Source organism: Equus przewalskii, chromosome 4, assembly GCF_037783145.1.
Source record: "Equus przewalskii isolate Varuska chromosome 4, EquPr2, whole genome shotgun sequence".
Taxonomy (NCBI): Eukaryota; Metazoa; Chordata; class Mammalia; order Perissodactyla; family Equidae; genus Equus; species Equus przewalskii.
In genome coordinates, this window is record NC_091834.1 from 70,738,284 (window position 1) to 70,760,361 (window position 22,078).

The 22,078-nt window shown below is 34.7% G+C and overlaps 1 protein-coding gene and 1 long non-coding RNA gene across 3 annotated transcripts in view; one reads left to right on the top strand and one right to left on the bottom strand.

The window, feature by feature from the left end:
- LOC139083056 (uncharacterized) overlaps window positions 1-7,200 on the top strand; it is a 113,534-nt gene extending 106,334 nt beyond the window's left edge. For both annotated transcript variants that reach the window (XR_011539557.1, XR_011539556.1), the window contains exon 3: window positions 6,972-7,200. This is a non-coding gene — a long non-coding RNA (uncharacterized lncRNA). The remainder of the gene's footprint in view (window positions 1-6,971) is intronic.
- The window catches only part of SAMTOR (S-adenosylmethionine sensor upstream of mTORC1), a 70,413-nt gene that overhangs the window by 41,635 nt on the left and 6,700 nt on the right, over window positions 1-22,078 (bottom strand). Inside the window, exons 2-3 of the mRNA XM_070617612.1 lie at window positions 13,394-13,535; window positions 2,410-2,580 (exon numbers count right to left, since the gene is read on the bottom strand). Coding sequence (XP_070473713.1) covers window positions 2,410-2,580; window positions 13,394-13,535 — 313 coding nt within the window. The remainder of the gene's footprint in view (window positions 1-2,409; window positions 2,581-13,393; window positions 13,536-22,078) is intronic.

Below are 22,078 nucleotides of genomic sequence, written 5' to 3' on the forward strand. Positions count from 1 at the left end.
TACTGCTGGAAGGGGCTAACATGATTTGGAGCAAAGGGTGAAAAATCCACACAGCATTGTCAGTAAAAGTAGCAAACTTGGTAGGAAACAAACAGGGAAAGTCAGCAGCTATGCTAGCCTCAGGCTGCAGTTTTGGTTGGGCTGAGCTGTGGACTGGAGGGCTAGTCAGAAATTTAACAGAAAAATCCTGTAAATGAGAGAGGCTAGATAAGCTCCCCACATAGCCTTGGCTGACTGGGAGGCTAAATGAACATGCATAGGAGACCCAAGAGGGCCTAGTGGAAAGTTAAAGGTGAAGCCGACTTGAAAACTGCCTAAATTTTAAATACTCTCTAAAGTCACATACATCCACAGGCAGAGAGGGTGGAAGCCTTACTGGCTCAAGAGGTGTCTGAGCACTAAGCTATGCAGATACACATGCAAACCTTAGGAAACCAGACTAAAAAATAAAAATAACAATAATGTACAAAATAACCAGAGAGACAGACCCCACAGATTAAGTCCAAGCAAATTACTAAAAAACCACGACTACCACTACCACCATTACCCTCCTTGGGGGAAAAAATCCAAAATGAGAGTTTCTAAAATATATCAAAAATATATGGGACAGTTTTCAGAAAAAATTATAAGACATGCAAAGAAAAACAGGAAAGTGTGGTCCACACTTAAGAAAAACAGAAGTAAATGGACTCTGAGAAAGCCCAAATATTGGATTTAGCAGACTTCAAATCAGCTATTATAAAAATGTTCAAAGAATTCAAAGAAACCATGTCTAAAGAATTACAGGAAAATATGATATCAATGACTCATCAAATATGGTAATCTCAACAATGAAACAGACAATAAAAAAGAACCATACAGAAATTCTAGGGTTGACATTTTCCATGTGTACCTGTTTTTGATACAGTATAACTATATAATTTCTTACACTAGTCAGCATTTTAAAAATATTTTAAAATGTTCATAACAGCTAAGTTATAGGATGTTTAGTTAAGTCATTATACTTCGTAAGCTTACTAAAAAGTAACCTCTGAATAAAGGTAAAGATGTAGTAACCTTTGAATAAAGGTAAAGATTTGCCTACTGAACTAATCAAAGGTACTTTAATTTTTAAATGAAATTGCTTATAACCAGATAACATTTTCAACATGGTGTAAAATCAAATAACCAAAGGTAATGCTATGTTGATATCTACAGACTTGGGACTGTTTTGAGAGGTTAATTTAATTTAGTTTTCATGGTTAGCTCTCAGTGTTTATCAGGAATGTTTCTAGAATTACTCAAGTTTATCATTTTCAAGAGATTAATAAAATATTACTTGATACCACAAATCTATTCTGGTACTAGGACATATAAATAATTTTAATGCTATTAATAATTAATTGGATTATAATACGCACGTACATACATACACACACACATACACAATGGAATACTATTAGTCGTAAAAAAGAAGGAAATCCTGCCATTTGCAACAACATGGATAGATCCTGAGGGCACTACGCTAAATGAAATAAGTCACACAGAGAAAGACAAATACTGTATGATCTCACTTCTATGTGGAATCTAAAAAAACCAAACTCATAGAAACAGATATCAGATTTGTGGTTGCCAGAGGCAGGGAGTGAGAGTGGAGGAACTGGATGAAAGGTACAAACTTCCAATTATATTCTGGGGATGTAATGTACAACATGATGACTGTAGTTAACAATGCTGTATAGTAAATTTGAAAGTTGCTAAGAGAGTAGGTCTTAAAAGTTCTTATCATAAGGAAAAAAATATAATGTGAGGTGAGGGATGTTAACTATGTGAGGTTATAGATGTTAACTAACCTTACTGTGGTAAACATTTCACAATATATTCACATATCAAATCATTATATTGTACACCTTAAACTTGTACAATGTTTTATGTCAATTATATCTCAATAAACTGGAAAAATACTTAAGTACTTATTAAATAAAACGTGCCTATATGCATACATATATTACTAGCAGGCAGATTATATCAACGATAAAATAATGGCAATTGGTTCTATTACCAATCTTCCATTTATTCCTTATTTGTGCTTTCTTAGTGAATAAGCCACTTTAAACAAAGGTTAATTGAATTTTGCTGTTTTGATTCTTTGTATTACCATAAGAATAAAAATTATTATAAAATTTAATAAACTATTCTTTCTTGTTTTTAGTGAGGACATTCTATGTTATAGAACCACTAGGTTTCCAGACAGCTCTTAAAATTTTATGCTAGTTTTCTATCTAATAATATTACAAATCTATATTTCTCAATGTAACATATTACCAGCAAACTGTCCACTACTTGGTGTAAACTGTTACACTGTTTTTACATTATTAATACAGCTATCCAGGATAATGTTAATAATCGAAGTAGAAAAACTCTACTTACTCAGTTATAAATTCAGGGTTTGTAAAGCTGAGGTTGGTTAAATGACCTTCAAGTTTAGAAGACTCATGTGTATTTAAGGCTGGAGTGGTCTTAGTGGCGAGTACAGCTCTTTTTTCGTCTTTTTCAAGTGCTTTTCTCTTCCCACCATTTTGGAAATATTCTCTGCATACACTACAAAGCAAAATAAAATTATATTTTAAAACACTAGGTATGAATATAAAATAAAATAGGAAAACAGCATTTATTAATCAAAATGGGAAACTTTCAAATTATAGATTGCTATTTTGAAAATGTCACATAGAGGTAAGTTTGAGTACCTGTAGCACTTTCAAATTTTTAAAATTACCATACAACATAGCATGATCATAGATTAGGTTTAATAAAAGTATGTTTTTCAGGAGTACAGATATACCTGTATGTTTTGCTAAACTTTATTCTTAACTAAAGCATAAATTCCTCCAGAAAAGCTTAGATAACTCTGCTATTCAGTGACAGCATCCAAAAACAACAGTAGTCACAGTTAATTATCAGCCAGCTTCACTGGTAGTAGACAGATATCTCATCAGTTTTTCACATTCCTCCTGGTTTATGAAAACAAAGTCAGGTTGTCAACATACTAAGAATCATTTATCCTCTTATTTGCTCTGAGAGAAAGGCATAAAAATCTAGTTCAGGTAAAAATGGTATCATGTCATAAAGGTATACATTCAGAGAGAACAAAGGTTTGAATATAGTAGTGGTTTTTATAACATTTAGAAATTATTCCTGTTGATCAAGGGATCATTCCTGCTTGTCCCAATTCTTATACTATTAAAATGTAGATTTTCCAAAATGTCTCATTTTAAGCTCATATAGTTTAGTCCACATCAGGTTGCTATCCAGAATCAGAAACTGATGACCGGCATAACCTTAAACAATTTTCTTCATACCTAATATAATTTTTCTGTGAAGATAGTAGGGCACATGCCTGGGTATGTAATAGGACAACAAACATGAACCATAGAATCAACTCAAAAACTCAAACACTTATTAGCTATTAAAGCCAAGAAATAATAGGACAACAAACATGAACCATAGAATCAACTCAAAAACTCAAACACTTATTAGCTATTAAAGCCAAGAAACTTAAAGGAAAAAAAGAACAATGAGACCTAGATCTGGCCCTTGAGCTTCCAATGTGAAAGGAGATACACACTTGAAAACAATTAACTGATGTACTTATCAAAGCTACTTAAAGTGAATGAGAATGGAATCTAAACACATTTTCTTTCTTTTCAGATTTTTTTAAGAATACATAGTTGCATATTTTTTAGTTGTGGGTCCTTCTAGTTGTGGCAGGTGGGACGCTGCCTCAGCATGGCTTGATGAGCAGTGCCATGTCCCCGCCCAGGATCCGCACTGGTGAAACCCTGGGAACCGCCGAAGCAGAATGCGCAAACTTAACCACTCGGCCACGGGGCCAGGCCCTCTTTTCAGATTCTTAAAATAAACCACATTATTATTACATATAGCTCATACTTTGAACAAAGCTAGACTATTTTTCTCCATAGACAACACTTGGTGAAGTTCCAAAAACAAATGTCAAAAATAGTTAAGAATTGATTAATTAATTTAAAACTGATTTCTGCAAATAGAACTATGGCGTAAGGGAATAATACTCATTTCTCCCCATACTTATAGGATGCTATTAGTTTAACTTCAGTTTTTCTAAGTATCTATTTATCAACTTACCTATAGAAATTTAGTTTTAACTCTAATTATATACAGGAGTTGAAACTCACTCATCATTAATCAAACATTTATTAAGTACCTATCAAGTGTCAGGCACAGGGGTGACGGGAAAGCCAACTGAAGAAAGCATAGCTGCCCTCAAGGAGCTCAGACGAGTGAAGGAGACAAATAATTATATAAAAATGAAGAAAATACAATTGATAAATACCTAACCCAACTAAAATCAGTAATACAAGCTGATTTTAGAAAGATAAGTTGGAATTAATCAGGCAAGGAAGAATGTTCGTTAAGCAAGAAAGTGCTTTCTTGGCAGAGAGAACAGCATGAGGAATGGCATGGAAGAGAAAAGCAGTATGGATCCTGCAGAGATGGATATCGGTTCAAGGCATGTGAAATTTAAAGTGCCAGGCAGAAAATGGATGGATTGATGGATGAACTCCTAAGTGAAAAGGCCCTGAGGCTAGCACACATAAAGAGAGGAATGGTAGCCAGGTGACACTGGAGATTAGCAAGCTTCAGATCATGCAAGATTCAGGCCAATTTAGAAATGTGGCCTGTAAAACTCTAACGACAGAAAGTGGTTTAGTAGTTTCCTAGAGTGGGGAGTGGGGCTGATTGCAAAGGTGTACAATGGAGCTTTCTGAGAGATGGAATTGTTCTATTATCTTGACAGTGGTGGTGGCTATATAAGTGTAAATAATTGTCAATACCCACTGAACTGTACACTAGAATGTATTTTACTGTTTATAAATTAAACCTTAGGAAGATTCATAAAAAAATGTAGCCTTGGGGCTGGCCCCGTGGCCGAGTGGTTAAGTTCGCACGCTCCACTGCAGGCGGCCCAGTGTTTCGTTGGTTCGAATCCTGGGCGCGGACATGGCACTGCTCATCAGACCACGCTGAGGCAGCGTCCCACATGCCACAACTAGAAGAACCCACAACAAAGAATACACAACTATGTACCGGGGGGGCGTTGGGGAGAAAAAGGAAATAATAAAATCTTTAAAAAAAAAAAAAAAATGTAGCCTTTATCACCTTGGAATTAATACTAAAAATAATGCCTCTATCATATAACATTTCACTAAGGCATGAAACAAGAGTAAAGAGCTTGCCTACCTTTCTATGAGGCAGAACCATATACAATTGCTGATATTCAATAGTTCTTGAGCCACAAAAATTGCCATTTTATACGGTTCAATCTCATAGTTGTCTAGAAACTCAGCAGCAAAATACTTAAAGGTTTAGAATTCTAGGTTCTCACAGGAATAATAACAGCCATCTAAATTCCAATCTCCCTATACACCTTCCAAAAAATATAAATTTTTAGGAAAAGTAAAAACAGTTCATACCTATGGCATATCTAGGAAACAGAACAGAATTTCATTTTACATATAATTGGGGAAATAAAAATCTGAGGCCAAGTGAGTTGGCCTTGGAGCCACCAAAAGCAGAATTAGATGAGGACTCTGTAAATGAGAGGAAGGTATGATAGGGTCTTAGAGGTGGCAAAAAACAGATAACACCAGCTGAGTTTCACCATCAAGAGAGGATCCGATTCTGAGTGAGGGAATCTTAAGAAGAGATTTGGGACAAAGTGAATCAGAGCATTAGCCACTGGAAGGCCAAAACGAAGGAGTTTGGAAAGTATATGGGAAGTGCTGTCAACAAAGGTGAGAGCCTTGAGAAGATATTCTTTCTGGGGGGAGAAAAGAGGCACCTTGAAAAAAGAGAAATATCTCTGAAAGTGTGGTCATAAAGGGAAAGAATGAAGCAATTAAGGATAAGGAGCCTACTGAGATGTTATAATCTATACATATAATCTATACATAAACAATCATAAATCAGATGAAAAGAGGACAATATTTATTAAACGAATTCCATTTTTGTATTTGTAGCAATCAAGCAAGGTTCTTTGGAATTAAGAAACAAAGTAAGCCACCCAAACTCCTACCTACACATCTAGAGATGCTCCAACATAATAGACAAAATACATAAGAGCAATGCCCAGTGAATCCAGCAATCATACAAGTTTCTAGAAGGGAGGAGAAAGACAACCAAAACTTTCATGAAAATTATATGTAAAAAATATACTCAACCTCATTCATAAGAGAAATGCAAATTAAAACCACACAGAGATACCAATTCCCGTCTATCAGACTGGCAAAAATTCAACAGGTGAGCAACATAGTCTGTTGGTGAGGTTGTGGAGAATTAGGTATTCTTGCTTTTTGCTGATGGAATTGTAAAATGATATAACTTCTGTGGAGGATGATTTGGCAATATCCAACAAAATCACATATGCATTTAGTCTTTTACCCTGCAATTCCACATCTAGGAATCTACAAAGATAAAATGCCCAAAATACAAAATGAATATGCACAGGGTTATTCATTACAGCACTATTTATAACAGGAAAAGCTTGTAAATAACTTATCAAAACGAGGACGATATCTATATACTTGTGATGGTTAATTTATGTGTCAACTTGATTGGGCCACAAGGTGCCTATATATATCTGGGTCAAACATTCTGGGTGTTTCTATGAGGATGTTTCTGGATGAGACTGACATTTTTTTTAAATTAATTTTTTACTGAGGTAACATTGGTTTATAACATTATATAAATTTCAGGTATACATTATTATATTTCAAGGGATTAACATTTAAATTGGTAGACTGAGTAAGGCAGATTGTCCTTCATAATGTGGGTGAGACTCATCCAATTACTTGAAGGTTTGCATAGAATATAAATGCTGAACCTTCCTGGAGTATGAGTGATTCCTCTTGTCTGACTTCCTTTGAACTGGGACAATGGATTTTTCCTGCTTTCAGACTCCAAGTGAAACATCAGCTCTTCCTGGGTGTCGAGTCTGTTGGCCTTAGGACTGGAACTACACCGTTGGTTCTCCTGGGTCTCCAGTGTGTCAACTCATCCTGCAGATCTTGGGACTTGTCAGCCTCCATAAACATGTGAGCCAATTCTCTGGAAAACCCTGACTAGTACAAAATCAAATAGAGTGATCTCCATGACATATTATTAAGTAAAAAACCAAGGTACAAACTAGAGTGTATAACATGTACCACTTGAATAGATAAGAAAGGGTGGATGTGTGTATGTGTATGTGAATCTGCTTATTTCTACAAAAAGAAGCACTGGTAGGAAAAACAAGAAACAAATGAAGAAAATGGACAGGAGCCTTTTCTAAGTATAGCTTTAGATAAAGCTTTCACTTTTGAACCATGTAAATGTTTTATAACCCCCCAAATTAAAAAAGGGGGAAAAACCCCATAAAACTGAAAATAAAGTGAAACCAACTGTATAGTAAATTGGTAACGTAACCATACACAAAAGAACTGTCTGTAACTTTTTTTTTATTATTTAAAAAATTGTTTTTTGAGGAATATTAGCCCTGAGCTAATATCTGCCGCCAATCCTCCTCTTTTTGCTGAGGAAGACTGGCCCTGAGCTAACATCCGTGCCCATCTTCCTCCACTTTATATGTGGAACGCCTACCACAGCATGGCTTGCCAAGCAGTGCCATGTCCACACCCGGGATCCGACCCGGCGAACCCCGGGCCGCCGAAGTGGAACACGTGAACTTAACAGCTGTGCAACCAGGCCAGCCCCCAGAACTGTCTGTAACTTTTAAACATAGTATTCTCTTAGTGGGATATGTTTCAAAGACAAAAGAACTGCAAAGAAATCTTAAACTTTACTCAGTTTACTGTTAGAAGTAAAACTGGTAGTGTAATTTTGAAACCATTTTATGTGAACTGTAGGACAAAGCAAATGTGTTAATGTTACTCAGAACTAAGTCCTTCAGTGTAACAGAAAAGATACAAATATGAAACGAAGAAGTTAGGCAAAAATCCTGTAATGATACATTTAAATAGAAAATATCAATTATGAATTTAAGACTATATATGAATATTTTTTCTAATTCTCTTCACTGAAAATCTGCACAAGAAAGGACACCCCGGCAGCACATCTAGTACCCAGATCTTAATTTCTAAATGCCATTTCCCACTAAAAGAAACTAGGGCTCCTTGAATAAAGAGTTTGATTCTAGGTCTTGTGCAGGGAAAGTAAAGGCTCATCTTATAATAGGACCGCAAGAAAGTCCTCAAAGGTGATTTAAGAACACAGAAGCCAACTGTGAAAGGGCTCCCACTGGCTAAATATAGAATTAGAATACCAAAAAAAAAAAATCAAACACTGATAGAAAAAGTGAATAAATAACAATCCAGGAGGCTACAGTGATATTCAAAACAAAAAAAAAACCCCAAAAAACCCACCCCCCAAAACCTCACTTGTCCCAATTGAAATTAACTATTACATGAACTCCTTACTGTGAATATTGGTAATTAAACAGAAAGAATTACTAATATATATTTATTTTTACCCAGACTTTCTGGAGAACATGTAATCATTCCCTGATCATAAAGGAAAGATTTTATTTATAAGAATGACAGCTAATAAATGCAAGGAATGATACAATTTAAGAAATCATTTTGCAACCCCAAATGAAATAATTAATGGAAGTAAACCTGTCAGTTGAAAAACTTTTGGGAGACAGGATTGATCCACGAGCCAACATATCACTTTTACTTGCTAATTGCAAAGGGAAAACATAAGCTTATAACGAAAGGATCTGGTAGGTACCACCCTAAACAAACAGCAAAATTTAGCATCTCTAATGGTGGAATAACCTGACAATAAGAAATTGCTAATGTGATGCAATGTGAACTATGCAGTTTCACCTAATAGATATTTTGGCAAAAATATGTGACCTGAATCAACACGTTAGACCCAACTTTCAGTTCACAAGAAATAAAGAGATTGAAGAAGTAGTTAAATGGTACCATGAGAAAACAATCAAATCCAAAACAGGACACAAAGCTGGTTGTGGATTAGGATACAGACAACAATCATAACAGATCCTTGGTTATGCTGTAACTAGAAAAAAACCTACCCAATCTAAAAATACAACATATTAAAAAGAAGTCGAGAGAGCTGAGGATGCAAAGTCTTCTAAAGGAACTAAATCCCAGAGAGAGACAAGCCCTTCCTAGATGGGAAGGAATCACAGGCACTTTGTGCATTTGTTGAAAAGGTGCATAGGCAGCAGAGGATCAAATCTTCCATTTAGAGGGACTCTGTTTGATTAAAGGAAAACCAGCACAGCTTTTAATGGCTGCTTAGAATGATGTGACAGATTGGAATCTTTAAGAAACCCAAATGCAGAGATAGTTCTCATTTTCTTCCTGCTTCCCCTGATACGTCTTTTTTCTATTATGAAAAAGGCAGTGAGGCAGCACTGGAGGCCTGGTGTAGAACTAAAAAGCAGAGAAAATTCTCTGCACTCTTCTGTGGGATTAAGTCTCAGAGTCCTGTTAGAGGATGGTGCCTGCAATAACCATAGAACAGGATTCGCTTTCAAAGCATTTGAAGCCAGAGGTGAACTGAAATTATCTAAAGAGTTAATCCAGCTTCAACCCAGCTTAACTCCCGATGGGATCAAAGGGTTCAGTCCTAGCTGCCTGTAAGAGGAAAACTGCATGTCCTCTCTGGGGAAAAACACTTATTTATGCCAGTCTCTTCTAAACACAATGCCAGTAATATATGTTTTTAAAAATTACCAGATGTACAGTGAAGCAGGAAAAAATGATCCATAACCAAAAGAAAAAACAGCCAAAAGAAACAGACCCACAGATAAACCCTATGCTGGAATAAGCAAAGACTTTAAAATAACGATTATATATACTTTTTTTAAAAATGGAGAAAAAGATTAACCAAATAGACGAAGAACTTCAACAGAAAAATGAAATCGCTAAAGAAGAAGTAAAATAATAATTATAGAAAAATGGAGAAAAATGCCATCTTGAAAACATCTCTCTTGGTAATTGATAGAATGAAAAGCCAAAAAAAAAATGAGTAGGGATATATCAAATATTTAAACAATGCTATTAACCACCTTGAACCCACAATCACAAAATACAGAATGTGGGATACTTTATGAATCAACTGACATTTCTCTAAAAACTCAAAGTAATGGAAAACAGAAACAAGAAACTGAAGAAAGGTAACCACTAAATGCAATGCATGACTGGATTTAGAAAAAAAAATAAAGTACATTTTCGGGAAAATAAAAATCTGAATTTACAAACTAGATATTTTAGGAAATTACTGTTAATTGTATTAATGTGATAATGGTACTGCAGTTATGTAGAAGAATGTCCTTATTCTTAGAAGACGCATGGGGATGAAAAGTCACATTATCTGCAATTTACTTTCAAATGGTTCAGGAAATAAGTGTGTTTTTATGTTTCTTTGTGTGTAAAGAGTTAGAAAAGGCAAATTCTTTTATTAAATGTACAACTATATCTTCATATTGTGTTTTGTTTCTGGTTTTTAACACCTCACATTACAGGTAAAACTTTATTATTTTTTTGAAGGAAATCTTATGTAGAATTTTTCAAGCTCAACAGTCAATAAAATTGTAGCAGGATAATGTCAGTAAGGCTTATCTCACATACCAAATTCCTATAAAGTTTTTAAGTATAACCAACTGGAAACAAACTTTCATCAAATCCTTTTTAAAGCCCACTTTAGCTTTCAAAGTGACATTGCTTTCTTAGAATTGTCAACAGAGAAAGGAATTACATATAACCCAAGCTGGAATTACAAATAACTCAAATTTCAAAATTCAATATTGTTTTGAAGCCTTTTTCCCCAACCTAGTTTTAAGTTTAAAGTAAAGACATTATAAAACTCCTCTTGGGATTACTTTCCATAGTAAAATCTTTTTATCATATTTGCCACTGTTCTTTTTCAGCAGTTCGACCTAAAAATGACCTCCTTTAGAACACATGTAGATACAATAACTATTGATAAAAATACAAATCTAAGGAAAAAGAAAAAAGAGTGAAGTGTGAGGCAGATGCATTATTCAAGTGAAAGGTACAAGCAAATGCTCCCATGAGAATACCAGCTATCAAAGTCCATGTAAGAAATAAAGTCTGACAGCTTGCCTGATGTATTGGAATACTAATTTAAAAGTAGTGCTACTAAAAGCCAAGAATGATGGTCTTAAATAGTGATGGTGCTGATTTCCTGACCGGATTACATTATCACTTTGTGTTACAAGGGCAATATTTGGTTTATAATACACCTCATTTTGCGTTTCTTAGTGTGAGGGAGAATATGTATATTCTGTAGAACAGTCAAATTTATAATCATTTTCTCTCTTGAACCAAGCAAAAATAACTCAAACATTTTAATTCCAAGCATCCCATTTCCTGTTATTCTGGCTCCTTCAGTTAGTTCTCCAACTCCACAACTCTTTGACTCCACAATCCATTGATGATACCACTTTTTCACTGTTTCTCACCCACCTCATATTTTCAACTCCCTCTTACATCTCATCATAATCACTGCAATGTATACACCATCATCTCCCTTGCCCCTCTCTTGACTCATTCTACTCATTTGAGCATTAATTCTACTACACTATCCTGTCCATTCGCTTTCTCACTCTTCAAGAAAACTGTTTCACTATAACTTTGTGCCTTGATTAATTATTGCAGTAGCCTCCTAACTAGTTTCCTTGCTTACACCCTTGCCCTTCCCATAGTCTATCTTAACACAGCAATTAATTCTTAAAAATCCCTGACACAGGGCTGGCCCCGTGGCCGAGTGGTTAAGTTCGCACGTTCTGCTGCAGGCGGCCCAGTGTTTTGTTGGTTTGAATCCTGGGCACGGACATGGCACTGCTCATCAAACCACGCTGAGGCAGCAGCCCACATGCAGCAACTAGAAGGACCCACAGCAAAGAGTATATAACTATGTACCTGGGGGCTTTGGGGAGAAAAAGGAAAAAATAAATTCTTAAAAAAAAAAAATCCCTGACACATTTTAAAAGGTTAAGAAAATCCTGTTACTCCTTTTCTTAAAACATCCAATGACTTCCCATCTCACACTGAATAAAAGCCAATGTCTTTACAATGGTCCACAAGACCCTACAAAATCTAGCTGTTCATTATTTTATTTTCTACCACTCTCCCCACTCTCATTCTGCTCTAGCCACACTGGTCTCCTTGCTGTTTCTGAAACACGCCAGCACGCTCCTGCCTCAAGGCCTTTGGACTTGTTAGGGAGTACTTTCTTATTTCCTTCCTATCTTTTACACATATCACACCAGTGAGGCCTTCTCTATCTACCCTACTTAAAATTGTTTTACTTTTCCTTGCTTATTTTTCTCATGGCACTTACTATTACCTGACCTAGTATATATTTAGTTTATGTATTGTTTCTTGCCTTTAACCCCGACTTGCATGTAAGCTCCATGAGAGCAAAGATTTTGTCTGATTGATTGGTTGTTGTACTCCCAGTGCCTGTGATGTGACTGGTACACACTAGACAAACATTAAAAATTATTTATTAAATGAATTTAAGTAAAAGAACTAAGTTAAAGTCATATTTTTGTCTGGATTACTTGTTGAATGAGTGAAATATGCATTATTACATAATTTTTAAATGAGATAAAAAACAGAAATTTTGAATAGAAAGTAATTCCAATGAAACATAAACCTGAAGTTACCATAAACTTATTCTGCATGGAAAAACATAATACTTTTGCTTTCTGGGAATTGATTTTTAAATTCAGTCAATATACAAATCTGTTCTTATAATTTTATCACCTTGAGAGAACTGATTAGCAGTACTCCATTTTCTGATGTTTTTAACATTAGAATCTATACTATGACAAAATAAATATTATCCAAAGTTAATATAAATGCTGGAATACACTAATCACACATCAAAAATTCAGCATTTTAAAACTTTTAAGATGTTTTCAAATTTTAAATTATAGAAAAGTACTCACTTTTACTTTAATCCAATATGGATATTTATCTAAGGAAATTTCTGTACTATAACTTATTAATGATGAGTAAAATGTTAAGTCCCATATTTTAAATGTATTGATGTTTAAATATATTAAATGTATTTAAAGCTATATTTTTAAAAAGCTGAAACAGAAAATTTTAAATTATATCAAGGAAAACCATTTTGATTTAAAAAAGATGAATGAAATAAACCTAGAGAAAGTGAAGGGAGAGAAGTTGTTTAAAAGACATCATCTGTTGTAAAACATTTCGATTTCAGTACAATGAATTACATACAGCATTACTTAGATTTAAGAGTTTGAACAATACATTAGAAACCAAAAAAGTTATTTCATAAAAACACTCACCTACAACACCATTCAATACGACCTTCGCCCTCACAAGTTTTTGCCCAATGATTATCTGCCAAATTTTTCATTGCAACAGCATATTCACAAAGTGTTTCCTCATCCTCACAATGTTCTCGCCAGATCTTATCAAAATCTCCCACTAAAAACAAGGAAAAAAATGAATTAAGTTACTTTACTTAAAAATAGGTCAGGCTCTTAAAAGTTCAGCATAATCTAAAATTACTTAAAGGTAAGTAGAAGCAAAATCATGAAGCAGTTTCATAAAGTTGAAATTTTATAATTTTAAAAGCTCCTTTAGGCAAATGGATGCATCATTTTAACTATGACTTGATAATCAAATAAATTTTACCACTTTAAACAGTTGGATTTGTGAAGCTGAATAAAACTAATCAATGTAATTAGACATAGATGAGTTACCAGTTTATAAACCAAAATCGTGCTGGTAGGGGACAAGTATGGCCGGGCATTCAAGCATTAATTGTCCTGCTACCCTTAGGCAATATGACCTTGCAGCAAGAGAGTAAAACCACTTAAGCCTGCTTCTTGCCTGTTATTTTTTTTTATCTCTACATACTTATTAGTTCTCTATATTAAAAAGGGGTTGATAGATAAGACAGCAAATAAAATAGTAAACAAGTTAAATATTTTTATTTAAACACTTGGACTTGCTCTAGGCATACTGTATGTTAAAAATTATAATCCTAGGGCAAAAATGTTGCTACAGATATTACCTTGGAAGCCTCTCAAGAGTTTTGAGTCTTTATAAAATGTTTTGAATAAAAATAAGCTGACTACATTATCTGGCCACAGTATTACTACTAGCTACCTCTTTTTTAAAAATTAAATCAGTAATCACATTTAATATAAAATCTGAAACATCAGTGTGAGTTCTGATAAAGAAAGGTATGAGAATGCTATGGCCAAATAAATGACATTGACATAATTTTAAGGGTAAAAGAGTATACAAAAATTATCAAAGTGGCTTCATTCAATGTCCTTAGACATAAAATTTAGGTTCTCTTGCCTCATGTTCAAATGTAAGCAATTGTTTGCTAACAGAATAAACTTAAAAACATAAAAAGAAAAGCCAAATTTGGGAATGACAGTTATACTCAAATTCTCTCCCTGGGTGAGACTATTAGATTCTAGTATTTAAGAGTTAAAAAAAAAAAAAAAAAACAGAAAAGGAATTATAATAGTTCAAATATAACAACACATCTATTCAAAATTTGAAAAACTTTATTGGTTATTTTAAGCACACTGTCCAGTAAGTACTGACTTGAAAACCAAACTAATTAGCCTTTCAGTTTAACCAAATCAAGAAAGCAATAAGGGTACAAACATGCCCTTACACACACATTGCTCAGTTAAGATGAGTATGTATCAGTCTCAGGCTTGGCCTGAATACTGATTTTTAAACCTACAAAGGATGAAAGGTTTTCTCTTTTTGGGGGGTTATGTTCTTATACAACAATATTTTCATTAATCACTAATATTTGTGTAGTGACAGGGCTCTCAATTTGTTACATAGGAAATTGGCAATAATTGTCCACTAAAACAGGCAAACAAAAGTTTTCTAAATTCTCAAAGAAAAACTCCTCAGTTTTAGCAATATCTTTCAGATGTAGTTATTTATCAAGTCTCTAAATAGAACTACAGGAAGTAAAGTCTTTAAAACAAATATTTTGATTAATGATACTTTAATAAACTTATGATGGTTCATAACACGATTCCTGACTTTACTCATCAGACTTGAGAGCAAACGGTTCATTAAGGTATAGTGTCATTTTAAATGTGCTATATCTTTTTTTTGAGATGAATATCTTCAACTCTAAAAGGACCTTTGTTTGAATTTGTTTCCTTGTCCTATTTAATGTACATATTATAAATAAATAAATAAATTTACTAAATTTGCTGCTAAGAGTCGTCATCCAAACAAAAGTTCTATGATCAAATATGTTTGGGAAAAGCTCTTTCTAACATAGTCAAACAAATTTGCTTTATATGACACTTTTAATTTAGATTCTACAGAATGTACAACTTAAGACAAGGACCTGGGTGCAAGTAATTTATCTGGGAGAGAATCCTAGAAAATAGGAACGAGGAAGTGGGGAGAAAGAGCCAAGGAAGGAGAAAATGCTCATTAAAGGGTGCATTATTGAGGTTGCTGCTGTGGGCAACAGAGAAGCACACAGAATGCCTCTGGAATTGTGCACCTAAATGACGGGAGGCTGGAGCATTTATCTATCAGTTAATATCCCCCATTAATTGACGGTTGTTAACAACCTGTACTTCTAGTCTGCACTTAGGAACTGACTAAGGGGACATCCTTAGTGGGCTCCAGCAGTGTTGGAGAAAGGTGCAAAGTAGAAAGGAAAGCAGCACACATTTAAAGTGGGACTCTATCACAGCTGGGTACCTTTCAACTCAGTGTCTGTCCACCACAGCTGGTGACCAAGGGTATGTTGTTTATGTGGGCACCAAAGGAATCTATTACAAATTCTCAGAGTCCTCACTATGTCATTGTATACTGTGAAACTCAATTTACTCTAGAATTATTCTACTAGCTGCGAGATGTAAAGACAACTGTGTATATATATATATACATATCTATATATGTATATATAGATATATATATATATACAGAAACATACTGCCCTTCAACTTTTTAGAACACCTCTAGTTTTGCACACTCAACAAAGTTCTCTTTAAACACTGTCAATTTCTCATGGAGTTTTAAGGCTTACTATCTGTTCCACTGAAGTTTTGAGGAAGGACATAAATTTTGTCTGTAAGCCTATACAACTCACAATGATTGCAGATAATTTTCATGTTTTCACTAACATTTAAGAGTCTCCAGACTCTCTCCAAATATGCTGACACTAAAATTCATGTGTGATTAGTATAGTACACTTAATATACAATCAAGACTAAACAATGCAATTGTATATACTTTTCATTCTTTCAAGATTTGCTGAAAAAATACTCTATGTCAAACACCATAGAGAATAATAGAGTTAATGAGCAAGCACTGGCATCAAAGGAAAGGGAGAAGACGTAATAAAATGTAGTAGATGCCATATTAGAGAAATGAATCTGATCTGTTCCCTATGTCCCATGTAAGGCATCCTGGACACACAACTTTTAAATCATTTATTGGTTCAACAAAAATGTATTAAACCGCAACAACTAGGTATACACTACATATGTTAAATGTCTGATGGTTACAAAGTTGAACAAAAAACACAGCCTTCAGTTATGAGAAAATTCCACTTTCCAGAACATCTTTATTAAAGCTTATTAAAGTTATTTTTCTTTTTTCTTTTCTTTTTTTTTTTTTGAGGAAGATTAGCTCTGAGCTAACATCTGCTGCCAATCCTCCTCTTTTTGCTGAGGAAGACTGGCCCTGAGCTAATATCCATGCCCATCTTCCTCTACTTTATATGTGGGACGCCTGCCACAGCATGGCTTGACAAGTGGAGTATAGGTCTGCACCCGGGATCCGAACCGGTGAACCCCGGGCCACTGAAGCGGAATGTGTGAACTTAACTGCTGCGCCACCTCGTTGGTCCCTTAAAGTATTTTTTAAATAAAGTTATTAAACAAAAATAGAATGGGAAAATTCAGTTTTTTAATAAGAGCCCATTATTTGTCTTTACAGTATTCAAAATAGTGGTATTTACCTTTTAAGCAAAGTATTTTCAAAATAATTTATGACTTGGGTTCTAAAAGTCAAAAAAAGTCAAAGTTGACCAGTGCCCAGTATACGTATTCAAAATCCTTCTGCTAACTTGGCCAAACTGCATACACACAAAAAGTGTTAAAACTGGACTCTAAGGATTTCTTGTTATTTAGTTGTTAAGTCAACCAATACTTAAAAATTGTATTTGAAACACATAGCATTGGAGATTGGATTGGTGGTTACCATAGGGGAAGGGGGGAGGAGGGAGGGCAAAAGGAGTGATTAAGCTCACATGTGAGGGGATGGACTATAATTAGTTTTCAGGTGGTGCACATGAGTAATCTACACAGAATTCGAAATATATTATGATGTACATCCTAAAATAAACAAATAAATGAAGAAAAAAAGAAAGTAGTCAATTCTGAAGCATAGTTATCAAAAATACCAATTATTCCTTGTTGCCACATGTGTTAATCAGAATGTTTCAACTATTTGTAAAGGGATTTGAATATTTGACTTATACACTGCCTATGCAGTACAATGTTAAATAATAAAAAGAAATAAATATCATATGGAAAAAAATACTGTATTTGAAAGCACATGAATGTATAGAAAACTCTAAAAATTGAAGACAAAGCTATAGTGACAAGAGATTGGTGAGACAAGGGTAGAGAGAGAGAGACTGACCAGAAAGGCGCACAAGCAAATTTGGGGGGTGACAGAAATGTTCTGTATCTTGATTGTGGTAATGGTTTCAGAGGTGGATTCATCTGTCAAAATCCATTAAATTATACACTTTAAATGGGTGCCATTTATTGTACATACATAGTACCTCAAAAAATTTCATTTTAGGGGCTGGCCCCGTGGCCGAGTGGTTAAGTTCGTGTGCTCTGCTGCAGGCAGCCCAGTGTTTCATTGGTTCGAATCCTGGGCGCAGACATGGCACTGCTCATCAAACCATGCTGAGGCGGCGTCCCACATGCCACAACTAGAAGGACCCACAACAAATATACAACTATGTACTGGGGGGCTTTGGGGAGAAAAAGGAAAAAAAATAAAACCTTTAAAAAAAAATTTCATTTTAAAAATGATGTGCCATCAGCACAGTAAAAGTTACAAAATAAAAATTGTATTTCATTAAATTTGAGCGTCATTAAATTCTCTAAAAAAAAAATACAAAGATTTACTCTGAGTATCACAAACAAATTTTGCACTTTTAAAAATTCAGAATTAACAGTTTATTTGATTTTTACTTCCATATATTACCAAATACAGGCTGTAAAATGCATTATCTGTCAATGACCAGATTACTAAATTCAAGTTAAAGAACATTTAAAGGTCATTTCCTCTAATACGAGACAATAAGCACAGAAACTCGGGGGCTGGCCCCGTGGCCGAGTGATTAAGTTCGTGCACTCCATGGCGGCGGCCCAGGGTTTCGCCGGTTCGGATCCTGGGCGCAGACATGGCACTGCTTGTCAGCCCATGTTGAGGCGGCGTCCCACATGCCACAACTAGAAGGACCTGCAACTAAGATATACAACTATGTACCAGGGGGAATTTGGGGGAGATAAAGCAGGAAAAAAAAAAAAAAAAGCACAGAAACTCATGACCAAGTAGAAACAAGTTCAGCAGCAGCCATTCCAAGACATTAAAACAGTGTTTAGGACCAGACTGTCTCACAAACATAGTTAAACCACACAAAGACCAGCCTTTTCAGCATTCTTGAGTTCCTGATATAGTGACATACCTAAAGGTGGGACAAAACATCCAAGGTCTTTCATGTTGAAGTAGCTCCTGACACTCCAACAAAGGAACCACTTGAAAACCTGCATCTTACACTCAATACGCTGTGACTAGTCATTTCTCTGATGAGGGGAAAAAACGCAATATCCTAATTTGCTAAAAAGGTCCAACTTTTCATATAAAAACTGAGAAAAACAGGGGACAAAAAAAAGTTACAGCCATTCTAACACTTGAGAAGAGACTACAGAACAGTCTAGATAGAAATTCCAGGAACTATTAATCTCCAATGTTATACCTTAAATGCATCCAGGCCAATACAGCTAGATACACCTCTATTATTTTTTAAATTATGTATTTAACAAACAATGCTTCCTACGTGCCAGATACTGTTTTAAGTACTTTACAAATATTAACTCATTTAATTCTAATGCCAAACCATTGAAGCAGATACTTTATTTTACAGATAAGAAAACTGAAGTACAGAGAGTAAGTAACCTTCTCAAGGGTATGTATCAAACCTGGCAGTCAAGTGCAAAAGTCCATGTTCCTAACCACTATGCAACATTGCCTCTCTTTATGAGTTTTTAATTTATGAACTTTCATGAATATGAACAAAACTTTGCACTAAAGCAAAGTACACTGACTCTACTAGCCACAAACAAATGGTCTTTTGTTGGTCAAATGCAGTTATTTAGTCTCTGCAACTGAATTATTTGTTAGATTCCTGGCAGTGGTTTCAACTCTGGCTGCACACTAGAATCACCCAGAAGTTTCATTTAATTGGTCTCAAGTGGTAACTGGTCATTTATTTTAATGTTCCCCAGATGAATCTGCTGTGCAGCCATGGCTCAAAACCATGGGTCTATGGCAAGTTTGTAAACTCAAATGCTTCGTGAAATAATATACAGAGCAGTGAAGCTTGGGGCAACCTGAACAATCAAATTTAATTAAAAACAAAACACCGCATGGATAAAACTTACAATCTACAAACACAATTTGGCCCATGTTCTATCTTCTGTGTTTGAAGTGCTCTTTTACTGCAAACATATTTATCAAAAAAAATGGCCAACCCAAAATGTAAAACTCTTTGAATACATCCTGTATGAAACACTCAAGAAAAGTGAGAACCAATAGCATCAAAATCTGTTATTCCCTTGTGAAACAACATTACCAATGCATATGATCACACAGATCATTTATTTAGTGTAAACAAAGGACTTATGAACAACCTTCTGAGACTAATTTCTGTATAAATGGGAATAGGAATTTCTATATAAGTAGAGGAATTTCCGTATAAATGAGAATAGGGGATACTCAGATGCCCCTCTAAAGGCATGGGGCCTAGCCATCTATTCTAAAACAACCCTAGCAATGGGCACCAGTACATCTCGACTTTAAGCACAATAAATTAGTACAGTTTAGATCAGTGGTTGTCAGATGTTTGGATTTTGCAATTAGTACAAATTTCACCTCCAAAATTTAAGAGACTGACGTTGGGGTTGCAAAATTTTTATCTGTGAAATTATAACATATAAGTAAATTTATAAACATACACAGAAGTATTACCATCATCTAACACCAACACACACAGAGACACACATTTCACCATTACAATATCCTTATTCTCATTTTTCTCTGGACAAAATTTTTATTTTTTTAAACTTTGGCTGACACTGGTATGTGGAACCAATACTTAAGGAAGGGGGAGTAGCAGATAAGAAGGGGAGAAATAGAATTCACAGTATACAGTAAAATAAGACAAGTTGATTCAACAAACATTTATAGAATGTTAAGGACAAGGCACTTTACAATATCCATATCCTCCACTATTTACAGTTTTATTTATAGAAAAACAGAATGATGCTCATAATAATAATTTTAGGCCATTTTTAAAAATTAATGTAATATACTCAATTTAAGAAGATATGACCATAAATTCATCACAAAAAATTTGTATCCAAAAGTTAAAATTTAAAAGTTATGAATATAAAAAGATTAGATTCAACTATCTGGAAATAACTATATTGGCTTCTTTTTTTGTGTATGTGTGCTTCAAATCTATGAGGCATTGTGCTAGGTAGGAGGGATACAAAGATAAAAGGTAGAGTTCTACTCGAGGAACTAAGTTTAGTGGGAAAGACAGACAAGTGAACTGGTAAGTGATAAATACAATAAAGGCAAGCATAATTGTGCTATGGGAACATACGGCAGAAAGAGGAGCACTGACTTATGTAAAATTGTGGACACTACTTGTGTCTTCCAAGGATCTATCCTCAGTTACACATTCTCATCACTCCATTGGGCAGTTCATCTGCCCTCAAAGCTTCAACTTCCACAGAGAGGGCTTCCAATGCTACACTTTGAAGGGATACATTCCAAACTAAATCATTACTACCATCCTATGACAAACCAACCTGCCTGTCTACTCTGTTCTCCCTGGCCCCATCCCAACAAAGTGGATGGAAATAGCTACTTATATTTTCCCAGGCATGAAATCTTGGCATCATCTTTGACTCTTCCCCTTTACTTTCACTAAAACTGCTCACTCTGACCTTCAAATAGTCTTTTTCTCTATTTTCATGATCACTACTGTTATTTAAGCTATAATTAACTCCAAATCAGATTAGTGTAAGAGTCTCCTACCTAATCTCCTTTCTTCTAGAATTCTTCCTACTCTAATCTATTAGCACTTTAGCTCAGTGTTCCTCAGCCTCTTTGCCCACTGTATAATCTATGGAGCTTTTAAATAATATAGATGCTGTGTTCTACAGATGATACTGATGTGGAACCAAGGCTAAGATCCACCGCATTTGTTATGGGTTTTCCCCCACAAAATATCAAAGGATCTACACCAATACTTTTGATTTTTATTGTATCTTTTGAAATGTAAAAAAAACCCTAAAAAGAAAATTACTACAAAAATGACTAAAAATAACAAAATCAAGTTGCTAACATACTATTTGCCCCTCACTGAATTGACTATTTATCAGCCAACGTTCCCTTTATCTTTTAGTGTTACTGATTATAAAACCCTTTTCATTTTTTTCCCTAATAGAATAGCAGTTCAAACTCTTCTAGGGTAAAGTTAATAAGCCTTTCTGTGGACAGCCTTCACCTTACTTATTTTGATGATTGAGCAAAGATTCTATCACAAAAAGCAGCATTTTCTGATTCTACATCAGAATGAGCATGACTGGAAGAACATGTAAAGCAAAGAGTTAAAACCTCACTTGAAAAAAAAAAGAAAAACAGAG